Source organism: Heteronotia binoei, chromosome 4 (assembly GCF_032191835.1).
Source record: "Heteronotia binoei isolate CCM8104 ecotype False Entrance Well chromosome 4, APGP_CSIRO_Hbin_v1, whole genome shotgun sequence".
NCBI classification, from domain to species: Eukaryota; Metazoa; Chordata; class Lepidosauria; order Squamata; family Gekkonidae; genus Heteronotia; species Heteronotia binoei.
Genome location: NC_083226.1, coordinates 8,662,956 through 8,677,458, shown reverse-complemented (window position 1 = coordinate 8,677,458; position 14,503 = coordinate 8,662,956). Strand labels below are relative to the sequence as shown.

The following is a 14,503-nucleotide window of genomic DNA, read 5'->3' as shown; positions in this document are numbered from 1 at the left end:
CCCTGTGCCCCTGCACTGTTCTGAAAAAAGAAAGGTGGAGGCTTAAGACTTTGCACTGATTACAGGAGCATTAATGCAGTCTCCTCTACCCCATTCCCCTTGTCTGAGACTTAATAATAATAATAATAAAATTTTATTTATACCCCGCCCTCCTCGCCGAAGCAGGCTCAGGGCGGCTTACAGAATGTGGCAAGAGCCATGTTAAACAATAAAACAGTTATACATTTCTATAACATTTAAAATTTACCATTAAATTTACATAATATAAAAGTCTAAAATCAATCTAAAATAATCTCATCATATTGCTATCTCGATTACTGATGTTAGTGATGGCATGGTGTTCATTTCAGGTTCCATCTTGGAAGGCTAGCCGGAAGAGGGCGGTTTTGCACGCCCTACGGAATTGGTTAATGTCCCGTAGGGCCCGCACCTCTTCTGGCAGGGGACCTCTTCCGGCAGTTGGTTCCACCATTGGGGTGCTTTTATAGAGAAGGCCTGTTCTCTAGTTATTTTTAGTTTGGCCTCCTTTGGCCCAGGTACTTCCAGAAGGTTTTGTGAGCTGGATCGCAGTGCTCTATGGGGAACATATGGAGAGAGGCGGTCCCTAAGGTAAACAGGTCCTCTGCCATATAGGGCTTTAAAGGTAATAACCAGCACCTTGTAAGGAACTCGGTAAATAACTGGCAGCCAATGCAGCTCCCGCAGCCCAGCCTGCACATGTTCCCACCGAGGTAGGCCCAATAGCAGTCTAGCTGCTGCATTCTGCACTAGCTGCAGCTTCCGGGTTCGGCACAGGGGCAGCCCCATGTAGAGGGCATTACAGTGGTCTAGCCTTGAGGTGACCGTTGCATGGATCACTGTTGCCAGGTCATTGCGCTCCAGGAAGGGAGCCAACTGCCTCGCCCGCCTAAGGTGGAAAAAGGCGGATTTGGCAGTGGCTGCTATCTGGGCCTCCATTGTCAAGGAAGACTCCAGTAACACTCCCAAGCTCCTGACCCTGCGTACTGGTACTAGTGACGCACCGTCAAAAGCTGGAAGGGAGATCCCTCCCTCTGGACCACCACGCCCTAGACAAAGGACCTCTGTCTTCGCTGGATTCAGTTTCAGCCCACTCGACCTGATCCAGTCTGCCACGGCTTGCAGCGCCCGGTCCAAGTTTATAGGAACATCGGCGGCCCGGCCGTCCATCAATAGATAGAGCTGGGTGTCATCCGCATACTGGTGATAATCCAGCCCATATCTCTGGGCAATCTGGGCAAGGGGGCGCATGTAGATGTTAAATAACATCGGGGAGAGAACTGCTCCCTGAGGAACCCCACAGTTAAGTGAGTGTCTCTGGGACAGCTCCCCCCCAATTGCCACCCTTTGTCCCCGACCCTCCAGGAAAGAGGAAAGCCATTGCAAGGCTAACCCCTGAATCCCTGCGTCGGCGAGGCGGCGGGCCAGCAGCCAGTGGTTCGACCATATCGAACGCGGCTGAAAGGTCTAACAACAGCAATACTGCCACACCGCCTCGGTCCAGGTGTCGCCGGAGATCATCCATGAGGGCGACCAGAACCGTCTCTGTCCCATGGCCCGGGCGGAAGCTGGGAGAGATGGCCAAGGGGAAATAGTGACCAAGCTAGACCTGCATGGTGCTTATTTTAGAGTTTGCATCAAAGAGAGAGGCAAATGGAAAAGAGCATTCAAAACTCTCCTGGGACAGTTTGAACATCTGGTGATGCCATTTGGGCTACAGGGAGCCCCCAGTCTGCTTGTGAACTTAATCAATGAAGTGTTGCACAAATTTTTATACAAGGGAGTTGTCATTTATACTGATGATGTGCTGATTCATTCAAATTTCCTCCCCTCCCACATTAAACTGGTCTGGGAGGTCCTAAAGATGTTATATAAGCACCGGAAGCTGGGAGCTAAACAAATCCAGTGGGCGCAGTTCTTCTGTAGACTTAATTTCACACCAAAGAACCTCCCCGGAAACTCAAACTTCCTGGAAGCCCCTCCCCAGAAACTCAAACTTCCTGGAAGCCCCTCCCCAGAAACTCAAACTTCCTGGCAGAATGCTACATCATGAAAGCAAGTGGGAGGAAATCATTGACTCATTGTTTACTGAAGCACAGCGGGGGCGGGCGGGGGCGTGACCTCTTGCCGCTAAACAAAGAAATCAGAAAACAGTCCCACTCCTTCCCTTTGGAGCAGGAAAATGAAGGAGGCACAGGATGCAGAGGGGGACTTGGACTTTACAGCACACCTCATAAAGGGGGAGGATGGTTGCCTATACAGGGGAGACCAGTTGTATATACCAGATTCATTACGAGGAGAAATACTGCGTCACTATCATGATAATCAGCTGGCTGGACTTTTTGGGTTTCTAAAAACATTGCATCTCGTCAAGAGACAGTTTTGGTGGCCGAGCATTCAAAAGGATATATCGCAATACGTATCTTCAAGCCCAGTGTGTATCATGGGAAAAAGAACGGGAGGACCCCTGGATTGCTGAAACTAGAGACTCCCTCCCACCCCTGGGTGGTGATATCTATGGACTTTATTACTGACTTACCCCATAGTAAAGGGAAAACGATCATCCTGGTGGAGATGGACTCTTTTTCCAAACAGGCTCATTTCATCCCTTACTCTCAGGTGCCTCCAGCCAAGAAACTAGCTAAATTATTCAGCAACTTCTTCTCTATTAAGTTCATGACAGAGACAAGGTGCAAAACCTTTCCTGACCTCTATAGTCTGGTCTACAAACTTTGAACCAAGTAACATATTATATAGTTTCCTACCATTCAATTGCAAAATAGTGAAATGTATGGTGTTTATAACTTCCTTGCCATCTTCTCTTTGTGTGTTCCATAAGATATAACCTTGGAAAGTTTCAGTGGACTGGAGTAAATGCATAGGATTACACAGTTAATCTAGCATAGGGATCCTCAACATGTTGCCCATAGCACCCACTTATACTTTTCCTTGTGCTCACCAAATACTTTCAGAAGGTAGGTAGGGCTAGGTGGCACCTTTTGGCCACTGTTGGACAGGATGGGCCATTGGCCTGATCCAACATGGCTTCTCTTATGTTCTTATGTGACACAGAGTGTTGGACTGGATGGGCCATTGGTCTGATCCAACAGGGCTTCTCTTATGTGACACAGAGTGTTGGACTGGATGGGCCATTGGCCTGATCCAACAGGGCTTCTCTTATGTTCTTATGTGACACAGAGTGTTGGACTGGAGGGGCCACTGGCCTGATCCAACATGGCTTCTCTTACGTTCTTATGTGACTCAGAGTGTTGGACTGGAGGGGCCATTGGCCTGATCCAACATGGCTTCTCTTATGTTCTTTTGCCCAGCAAGGCTTCTGATTGGCTCTGCATATTCCTGTTAAACAGAGCTTCTGCCTGAATTGTTGAAGATGTATTCTTAGAGTTATATAATAGCTTTGCTCCCTGGTGTTTTGTGGTTAGCTCCGCCTGCTATAGCAGCCATTTTGTGATTGTGAGAGCTCTGTGTCAGGCATCTGCAGTCTGAAAAAGGTTGGGGGGCTCTGATCTAGGACTTGCCATGGCTCAGTTGCAGAGTGTATGTTTTGAAACACTCTACCCAGTTTCATCCTCAGCATCTCCTGTTAAGGTTATGGGGTCGCAAAGGTTAGGAAACACCTTTCTCTGCCTCAGTCAGTCATGAATACTGAGCTAGATGAACCTGTGATGTGACTCAGTATAAGGCAGCTGTATTATGTCCCCGGGTGTTCAATTTTAGAGGTAAAATAGTAGTTTGAAATAGCTATGCGTCTCTTTTAATGCCTGCTTTGAACAAGTATGTTGTGTTTGTTCAGGTGATTGCTGAGCATCAGGATGCTTCCAGTGACGAAATTGAAGAGCTGCTGGAATCACAGTGGAATATGCTTAGTGAAAAACAGAAAGCGCGCTATAACACAAAATTTGCCATAGTGACCTCTCCCAAATCTGAAGAAGACACCGGTAAACGTAAAACTGTGCTAGTATACTCTAACTAAGTTTAAGATATGTAGCGGTGTTGAACTAAGCACACAGTTTGAGACTTGTAGGGAGAACAGCTCTTGCTGCTCTCTGGCTCCTATTTTTTGGTGTGTTGTGCTGATAGTAGTGAATGCAGTTTTTACAATGAAGTCAATAACGTCTGCATTTCTTGGTCATTGTTCTGCAGAACTGCTCTGTGTAAACCTACTGTCTAGATATTGCTGGTTTCTCATTCCCTTCCTGCCTATAAGCAGCTGTCATTAAGTATCATTGTCTATGAAATTAAGGTGATGGAAATCTAGCATTTAAATATAAATGTTCTCGGGGGTTTTTTTTTAAAAAAAATCACAGAATGACAAACTGCACTATCAGTCTTATTTTCCTTTGTTTAAAATACATGAGATTGTTGAGATGTATTAGCACAGGAAGTATATGTTTCCAAATGATAAATATCTAATTGCATACTGCTGAGCTTCTAGAATATTATTATAGACTGCAAGGTATTTGTTTAGTTAGGTTCTTGATGAATACTTTGCTTGACATCCTGATATGGTTATATGAATTGGGGCGGGTGGGGAATAGTTCATTTACGTGAAGTAAAAATGGAGTATTATTTATGATCTGTCTTGGTTAACAACAGTAACAATGTGTGTTTGTGTGTGCGTGTGGGTGTGCAATATTACATTTAATTTCTTTAGATTATAAATTAATACAGATTTTTTTTAAACCAAGAGGCCGCTGCTTTGGGCAATGAAAGGAGTGAGATTGTGTTTAACGGGTTTGTCGGATTTGGAAAAAAAAAATGTATAAAAAGTGCAGTCAGTTTTGTTACCTGTGTGTGAAATACCCTGTGGGAAAGTTAACAGCTCTGTCTTAAATGTGTAAAAATATTTGGATGTCCATTTAAAACAAAACAACAACACTACACCACGTTCTGTATTTCTCAAGGTTCATCACAGAAGAGTATGGGAGAGGCCAAACGTAAAGTGTTTCAAGAATCACCTAAAAGGAGATCAAGATCCAGAAGTAATTGAAATGTGCTGTGTACTATTGAATCGTTATAATTACTATTGTTCCATATGTAATTGCTTAAAAATCATACTATTTTTTCTCTCTCTAGTGTTGTGCATATATTTGGCTTTAGAATTTTTATGGATCTGAGTGCTGTGTAGTGCCGCATTTTGTTCAACTTCCTGATAGTTTCATTCTACAACATAATTAAAATGAAAATTGCTTATTCCAAATCTCTGCAGTCTATACAAGATGTCTTTAATATTTGGGCCCCTTTTTTAAGCAGTCTGCAAATGGGCAGTGTTGTCTCCTAGTCTAGATTCCTTCAGTTTGTGTGAAGAAAATGTTTGCGTGTGTAATAAATGCTGGCTGTGGTATGTTTACACATCCTAGATCAGGGGTCCCCAACCTTTTTGAGCCTGCAGGCGCCTCTGGAATTTTGACATGGGTTGTTGGGCGCAACTACAAAATGGCTGCTGCAGGAGGTGGAGCCAGCCACAGAATGTCAGGGAGAGGGGTTATGCACAACTCTGAACAAAGCAGGAGTCAAGTGGCACCTTTAAGACTAACCAAGTTTTATTCAGAATAGAAGTTTTCGTGTGCTCTCTAAGCACACTAAATCAGACGACGAGGGGATCAGGTATTGTAAGCTGAAATACAAGCAGTTTGTTGATTAAGTATGCAGACTGATCACATGGTAAACCGGTGTGGCTTGGCCATTTGGTCTGGATAGCCATAAAAGGTAATAAAGTCCTCTGCCAGTTGACTTTATTACCTTTTATGGCTATCCAGACCAAATGGCCAAGCCACACCGGTTTACCATGTGATCAGTCTGCATACTTAATCAACAAACTGCTTGTTTTTCAGCCCACAATACCTGATCCCCTCGTCTGATGAAGTGTGCTTAGAGAGCGCACGAAAGCTTACGTTCTGAATAAAACTTGGTTGGTCTTAAAGGTGCGACTTGACTCCTGCTTTGTTCAACCACTTCAGACTAACACGGCTGCCCGCTTGAATCTATCTGCATGGAATGCATAACTCTGAGAGTAACTCTTCAGTTTTTCAGGCAGAAGCTCTGTTTAACAGAATGCTTTTTTAAAACGAACATACTGTTTTAAAATCTTTTCTTGCATATACACATCTTACTTTCAGTCACTCAGTGAAGATCCTTGTGCAGTGGTTGCTGCTGCTCCCAAAGCAACATCTTTTTTAAAAAAAAATCTATTCAACCAATCAGAGCCATAATAGCCCTAATGGCAAAAGTGTCATCTGACCCCACCCACTTTCTAAAAACATTTGGCGGGTGCCAGGAAAATGTGGGTGGGTACTATGGTATCCATGGGCGCCATGTTGGGGACCCCTGTCTTAGATGATACCTGACACCCCTGGAAAGCGTTCCTTCGTTTTTAAACAGCCTCTGTTTATGTGTTGTTTAAAATGTGCCCTGAGGATCGATATTCTAACTCAAAAAAGCAGCTGGTCCTGAAAGCACTTGACACTGCCTTTTAGCTACATTATAAACATCCTTTGTAGGACTAGGAAATGTGGTTGCAGAAATATACTATTATCTTTCATATAGAACCAGGCTGCAAGGTTCTCCTTGTTTTGAAGTAGAAGATTTTATGCCAGAATAACAAAAACGGTGTAACTTGAAGTAGACTGTGGTGGCTGAGCTGATGATCTTGGAGTCGCACTTGTGTAAGATGGAACTCGACTGTTTTAAAATGATTTCTACGCCATATTTAAATCTGTGAGGTGCTCAAAACTCTTCTCGACCGTCTTTAGTTGTCTAGGCATTGAGTGACACAGAACCTTTTAAATGGGTTTTCCTGGCTTATGTACAAAATACGTTTATGTACTATATATCTGCCAAACCCTGAGAGAAACGGTCTGTTGCATTAGTGATCTCACAGGCAAAGGTAATGTAACTCACACTGTATATAATAAAAGCTTAATGTAATCTTTATTCTTGAAAGAAATTTCTTCAGAAGAAGAGTGAGGGAAGAACAGGTGGATTAACTGATAACTTGAAATTTGGAATAAATGGTGATTTAAGTATATCTTTGTTTTGATCAGCTGAACCTTAGCGACGAGGGCTTTTGTTCTGTAAAACTAACCTTAGTAATAGAAGCTGTTTGCCAGTTTTATTAAAATTTATTGGAGCAATGATGTAACTAGATGAATTCTTCACCTTAACTTCTAAGTGAGCTTTAGCACTTTCTCATGTAAGTTTCCCCCATCCCACCCCCTACTCCAAGGTAACTTACATGGAAATAAAAGGCATCCAGTAAAGAGGACAAAGGAACCTACTGAAGAATTTGAAGTTCAGGAAGCACCTAGGAAAAGACTCAGGATGGATAAAAAGAATAATCAGAAGGTAACTGTCGTTGGCTTGTTCGGGAATGATCTCTCCCCCCTCACACTTGATGGTACAGTTCTCACTAGAGGCAGATTGCTGGCCTTCGCTGCAGCAAGCTGTTTAATTGTCAAGTGGTAACCTGAAATGCATTTCTTAAGAAAGTTAAAGCGTACTGTTGAAAGTGCCTTCTGTATAAGATCACATTTGTCTGCAAGTCCATACGTCTGCTTTGCCAGTGGATGGGAGGGAGGGCTGTTCTAAGAAAGGTAGGGTGAGGGGAGCATAGCCAGCTTCAAGAGGGGATTGGATCATCATATGGAGCAGAGGTCCATCAGTGGCTATTAGCCACAGTGTATTGTTGGAACTCTCTGTCTGGGGCAGTGATGCTCTGTATGCTTGGTGCTTGGGGTGGGGGGCACAGTGGGAGGGCTTCTAGTGTCCTGGCCCCACTGATGGGCCTCCTGATGGTGCCTGGTTTTTTTGGCCACTGTGTGATGCAGAGTGTTGGACTGGAGGGGCCACTGGCCTGATCCAACAGGGCTTCTCTTATGTTCTTATATGACACAGAGTGTTGGACTGGATGGACCATTGGCCTGATCCAACAGGGCTTCTCTTATGTGACACAGAGTGTTGGACTGGATGGGCCATTGGCCTGATCCAACAGGGCTTCTCTTATGTGACACAGAGTGTTGGACTGGGTGGGCAATTGGCCTGATCCAACAGGGCTTTTCTTATGTTCTAGCATGTTTTTAATCATCATCAATGCCTCGCCCTGTCTTTGATGGGAATCCACAGCAGCATAAAGTGCTCTTCCCTCTCCATTTTATCCTCACAAAGAACAAAGTTTGAATCCAGTGGCACTTTTAAGACCGTCAAAGTTTAATTCTGTTTAAACAACTGTGTTGGTCTTAAAGGTGCCACTGGACTCAGAGTTTGCTTCAGACTAATAAAACAACCTACCTGAATCTAACTTGTGAGTTAGAGTTAGGTTACAGTGAGAATGTATAACTGGCCCAGAATCACCCAGTGAGCTTCCATGGCAGAGTGGGGATTCAGACCTGGGTCCCCCAAATCCCAATCCAGTGTTCTAATCACTACACCATGATGTGTTTGGGAAATCTACGGCTTTTACCTGGAAAAGAGAGCCTGAGTCATATTTGGAGTTCTGTATGATGGCTTTCCTGTGCTTCAGCAGTCATCAGTGCTAATGAGTGTGCCAAAAGTCGTCTTTACATTAATCCTGTTTCATCTGAGATACATTTGTCTAGGGAGCAACCTACATGCCATACATAAACTAAGGAAAGGGACAAAAGTGCAGTGCTGAAAACAAATAGATTAACAATGAATGTGTATATTCAGGATAGTAGGCCATCGCTGGAAAAAAAACATGAGCATGGATTCTTAAAGCTGACCCTTAAAAGTTGCTGTGGAATTATGATATAATCTTCTTCGTGGTCTCTGTGCATCACACCAATGGGAGAGGCACCGGCGCCGATCACGATCGGTAACTTCAAAGCCGCGGATTTCCGCGCCCCCGCCCCGGTGCGCATGCGCAGGCACCCCTCCCCTGCGCATGCCCAACGGGGCAGGAGCGGACATCCCGCCAGTTCTCTTCTGACCGCCGCTGAGATCAGTCGATCTTTCCTACGGTCGGTGGATTACCTACTTCAGCCTTGCTGTTTTTTCTTTCCAGTGCGGACTCTTCTAGCGTTGTCGCTTCCTTCGTTTCGTGAGTGGGGTGGAGTGTTAATTTTGTTATTTTTCCTTGACTCTAGTATCCCCTTCCCTTCCCTTCCCTTTTCCCCCCCTCACCCTCCCCACGCTTTCGCGTATGGAAAGGCGCTGGGGCTTCTTCAAGCGGTGCAGGCGGTGTGGCAGTAAGATCGCCCCTCCGGACGGCCATACCCTTTGTTTGTTGTGTTTAGGAGAAACACATAAACCGGACTCCTGCACCCATTGCGCGAGGTTTTCCAGACAAACCCGCAAAAACCGAGCGGCTCGTCTCGCTGCAGCCTTGGTCGAACAGGCGCTGTCTCCGAGGAATATGGCGTCATCAGAAAGCGCGCCAAAATCCTCGACGTCGGTGGTCGATACCGACAAAACCTCCCTCGATACCGATCGCCCCCTGAAAAGAGCGGGCTCGGCTTCACTATCGGAGACCTCTACACCAGCGAAGAGGTCTAAGGAGGATAAAGGAGCTTCTGCGGGGTCGAAGAAGAAGTCCGACAAGCAGAAGCATAAGAAGGTTCCTGCGACTTCCTCACCGACATCGCCGCCCGATCTAACAACTCCAGTGTTACCGCCTTTAAAATTGCTGGCCTCCCCGGCCCGGCATCGGCCGACAGTGCCGCTCGAATCGATGTCGACGCAGATAGCGATCTCTTCCGACTCCGACCGAGACTTGGAATCGGCGCAACGTCTGGTGAGCGATGACAGCCCTTCGGACCTCACTCAGGAGGAGAAGGACAGCTCTCGAGATCGATCGGAGACGACTCCTCGGGATCGATCCCGTAGTGCGCAGAGAGTCTCCCCTCTAACACTGAAACGGGTGCCACATCCGGACCAGCTTAAGACATCCCAACAGGACCGATCCTGGAGTCCTCGGTATCGACGGGATCGTCGGTCATCGAAGGAGAGATCTCCGGAGGATCGATCTCCTAGGAGGCACTGAGAAGTTTCCCCACGACTGCGAACACCGCCACCGCTCTCATGGGACCAAAGGCAATGGCAATACCTCTACGGGTCCTGCCCGATGCCGTCCATGTTTCCCTGGTTCCCCCCTCGTCAGTCTGAATGGGACCAACGTTCGGAAGCATCTTACCGTTCGACGACCTATATGGCCTAGGACCTGTCTACCTTAGGGACCGTCTTTCCCCACACGTTCCCCAGAGAGTACTACGCTCGGGTTCACAAAACCTGTTGGTAGTCCCCGGGCCAAAGGAGGCCCGTCTAAAATCCACCAGGGATCGGGCCTTCTCAGTAATGGCACCTTATTGGTGGAACCAGCTGCCGGAGGAGGTGCGGGCCCTGCGGGACCTAGGGCAGTTCCGCAGGGCCTGTAAGACAGCCCTCTTCCGGCAGGCCTATAATACTGACTGACAAGGAAATCTTTTGGATGGAACAAAATGCATCTGTAGACCGCCGGTTTTTATCTATCTTGCTTTTATTAATTTATGGTTTTAATTTTACTTGTAAGTGTTTTAAATTGTAGTATTTGAATTATCATGTTGTAAGCCGCCCTGAGACACTTCGGTGCGAAGGGCGGGGTATAAATCCCAATATAAATAAATAAATAAATAAATAGACATCGTACCGCCCTCCGAAGCGCAAAGCGTCGGCATCGATGTCGAAGCCTCCGGCCGAGGAACCGGCAAAGAGGAAGAAGTCTCCTCCCACCGAAGAGACTGTGGCCCCGGAACCGATTCGCGATCGACCCGCTCAGTCAGACCAGTCGGAGTCCCCGGACTCACCGAGATCCTCCGAGGGCTCTATCCAGGAGGAGCAGCTGTCCTCAGAGGAGCTATCCCCCCCGAACAAGGTCGGAGAAGACCAGCCCATCTCCCCTTCGGAGGACTTAAAATCCTATGGGGAACTGATAAAGAGGATGGCTCAGTCCATATCTTTGTCGACCATTCAGCCTGTGCCTGTCGTTACCGATAGTGTATTCGACATCGTTCAGATGGATACATCGACAGCTGTAGCGCTTCCATTGACAACGGTGATGTTACACACTGCGAAAGCTTCATGGGACAAGCCTGCTTCCACCCCTATTACATCGCGCAGGCTTGATCACATGTACCGTATTCAAGAATCCTCAGCGGATTTTCTCTTCAATCATCCCCGAACCAATTCAATCGTAGTGGCTTCATCCTCCAAGGCCAGGAAAACCCACGCCACCCCTCCAGACAAGGAGGGTAAGAAGCTAGATGGTCTGGGGCGAAGATTTTACACGGCAGGAGCATTGGGCCTCAAGGTCGCCAATTATGCTGCTTGCATGGGGCGTTATCAACACGCCCTATGGGATCGTGTGTCCACCCTACTCCCAGGGCTTCCAGAACATTCCAAAAATGCCCTTAGGAAAATCCAGAGCGAGGGCATGGCATTGGCCAAGTAGCAGCTAAATTCTGCTAAACATGCTGGGGACATAGGTGCCAAGACTCTTACTTCGGCTGTGACTCTTCGGAGACACTCATGGCTGAGATCCACAGCCTTACAGGCCGACACCCAGGCCTACGTCGAGGACTTACCTTTCGACGGAAAGGGGCTATTCAGCGCCACCACCGATACGGTGCTCCAAGACATGGATAAAAGCATCCGTACCTCCAGAAATCTGGGGGTACCGGCGTCATCCAGGCAGCAAACCAAGCGTCCATGGTCCAAGACATGGAACAAGAAACCCTTCCAGAAGCAATCTGGGGACCAACAATGGCGGCCCAAGACCTCGGGCTCCTTCAGCAAGTCCCAGTATGGGGCTAAGGCCAAATACTCGCCTACCTCCTCCCAGTCCTCCAGGCAAAAGGGGAACAGGCCGGCCAAACAGGGCCTTTGACTCCCCCCCTTCCTTTACCACACCCCCACCAATTCCTCAGACCACCCCCGCCTGTGGCCCTTTTTCCGAGCGTGGTCATCCATAACAACAGACCACTGGGTGCTGTCGATAGTCCGGCTGGGCTATCTAATCGAATTTCTACAGGAGCCAAAGGCTCCAACATTCGTCTACACCACCCCGTCTTCCACCCTCCGAGAGGAGGTGAGGACTTTGCTCGAGAAGAAGGCCATAGAACCCGTTCCACCAGACCAAGTCCGGATGGGGTTCTACTCCCACTATTTTACCGTTCCCAAACGGGATGGGGGCCTGCGGCCCATAATGGACTTTCGGGGACTCAACGACTTTATACCACACCAAAAGTTTCGTATGACGTCCCTGTCCAACATACTTCCTCTGCTAAACCCTGGAGACTGGATGGCTACATTGGACCTCCAGGATGCTTATTTTCATATAAGCATCCATCCAGCTCACAGAAAATTTCTAAGGTTCGCCATTGGGACTTCGCATTTCCAATACCGTGCCCTTCCCTTTGGATTGTCAACAGCCCCAAGGGTGTTCACAAAGACTATGGTAGTGGTGGCGGCTCACCTCAGATTGCAGGGCATAGCAATATACCCGTACATCGACGATTGGCTTCTGGTGGCCGGATCCGAACTCGACCTCCTGAAGCATATCTCCACCACCCTGAACCTCCTTCAACAGTTGGGGTTACGAGTGAATATGAAGAAGTCCTTCCTCCATCCATCCCAAAGGATCCAATTCATTGGGGCGATTTTGGACACGCAACAGTGCAAGGCGTTTCTGCCGGAGAAAAGAGCGAAGGACATTGTGGACTTAATACACATCTTCCAGTCAAGCCAAACGGTAACTGCACTTCAGATTCTGCGATTGCTGGGACTAATGGCAGCCACTACGGCGGTGCTGACGTTCGCAAGGCTGCACATGAGAAGTCTTCAGTTGTGGTTCCTGAGACGATTCCGTTGTGGGATAGACCCTCCACTACGCAGGTTTTCCATTCCACAGGAGATCCTGGCGTCTCTGACGTGGTGGTGTCACAAGCAAAACTTGCTTCAAGGGGCGCCGTTCCACAGGCCGCAGCCGACAGTGACTCTGACCTCAGACGCATCCCTATGGGGATGGGGGGCACATGTCAACGGTCTTTGTGTGGGCAGCAGATGGCCCAGGGACCACCTGCAATATCATATCAACTTCCTGGAACTTCTGGCGATTCATCACGCTATCCTCTCCTTCAGGCCACTGCTGGCAAACCGAACTGTAGCAATACTGACGGACAACACCACGGCGCTGGCCTATATAAACAGGCAGGGCGGCACGGTGTCTCGCAAGTTGTGTTTTCTAGCATTGCAGGTATGGCAGATTTGCATCGAGATGAACACTTACCTCTTCGCAGCTCATCTCCCGGGCGAGCAAAATGTATGTGCGGACTTCCTCAGCAGGGGAGGAGCATCCCTGCACGAGTGGGAATTGAACTGGACCTTCCTACAGCCGGTCTTCCAGGAGTGGGGGACTCTGGAGATAGACGTCTTCGCCACTCGGGACAACAAAGTGCGAGAACTTTTGTTGCCGGGGAGGGAAAGATCCCTTGTCGCTGGGGGACGGTCTTCTGCTTCGCTGGTACCGCCTCCACCTCTATCTGTTTCCCCCGATCCCGCTCATCACACGGGTGGTGCAGAAACTATACTCAGAGCGCCCGAGGGGCATCCTGATCACCCCCTGGTGGCCCAGGCAACACTGGTTCGCCCCTGTGCTACAGTTGTCCAAGGGCAGGTTTCACCACTTCCCAGGGGAGCCGGACCTACTTTCCTCCCAGCAGGGCAGGATAGTTCACCACGACGTCCCGCATCTGAAATTGACGGCATGGAAGCTCGGCTGAGCGAGCTGTCAGAGAGGGTGCAACACGTCATCCTTAATTGTAGAAAGGAGTCAACGAGGAAGTCCTATGCCTACAAATGGACTCAATTTGTTAAATTTGCCTCTCAAAGGGGCAGTGACGCAAGGAGGGCGGGCCTTCCTAGCATCCTTGACTTTTTGGTCTCCCTGTTAGACAGGGGACTGACGGTCTCTTCCATCAGAGTGTACTTGGCAGCCATCTCAGCCAATCATGAGCAGGTTGAGGGCCGGTCGGTGTTCACTCACCCTACCACTAAGAGTTTCTTGAAGGGGCTGGTGCGGCTGTACCCCTCTGTCAGGGCTCCTTTGCCTTCCTGGGACCTACCCAGGGTTTTGGAGGGTCTCATGGGGAAACCCTTTGAGCCTATGGCTACGTGTTCCCTGCAGCTTCTTTCATGGAAAGCGGCTTTCCTGGTGGCCATTACCTCAGCACGTCGGGTGGGAGAACTGGCAGCTTTGCGATGTGACCACCCTTACCTGCAATTCAGCACGGAAGGGGTACGTTTGCGACCAGATGTGACCTTCCTGCCGAAGGTAGTGTCTGCCTTCCATTTAAACAAAGAAATTTACTTGCCTGTCTATTTCCCGAACCCTACTTCGGCTTCGGAAAGACGTTTTCACGCTCTTGACGTGAAGCGTGCACTCTCCTTTTATTTGCATAGGATCAGACCTGTGCGC

The 14,503-nt window shown here is 48.0% G+C and overlaps 1 protein-coding gene across 1 annotated transcript in view; it reads left to right on the top strand.

The window, feature by feature from the left end:
- NSD2 (nuclear receptor binding SET domain protein 2) overlaps nucleotides 1-14,503 on the top strand; it is a 118,880-nt gene that overhangs the window by 53,013 nt on the left and 51,364 nt on the right. The window contains exons 6-8 of the mRNA XM_060236754.1: nucleotides 3,833-3,977; nucleotides 4,944-5,021; nucleotides 7,265-7,383. Coding sequence (XP_060092737.1) covers nucleotides 3,833-3,977; nucleotides 4,944-5,021; nucleotides 7,265-7,383 — 342 coding nt within the window. The remainder of the gene's footprint in view (nucleotides 1-3,832; nucleotides 3,978-4,943; nucleotides 5,022-7,264; nucleotides 7,384-14,503) is intronic.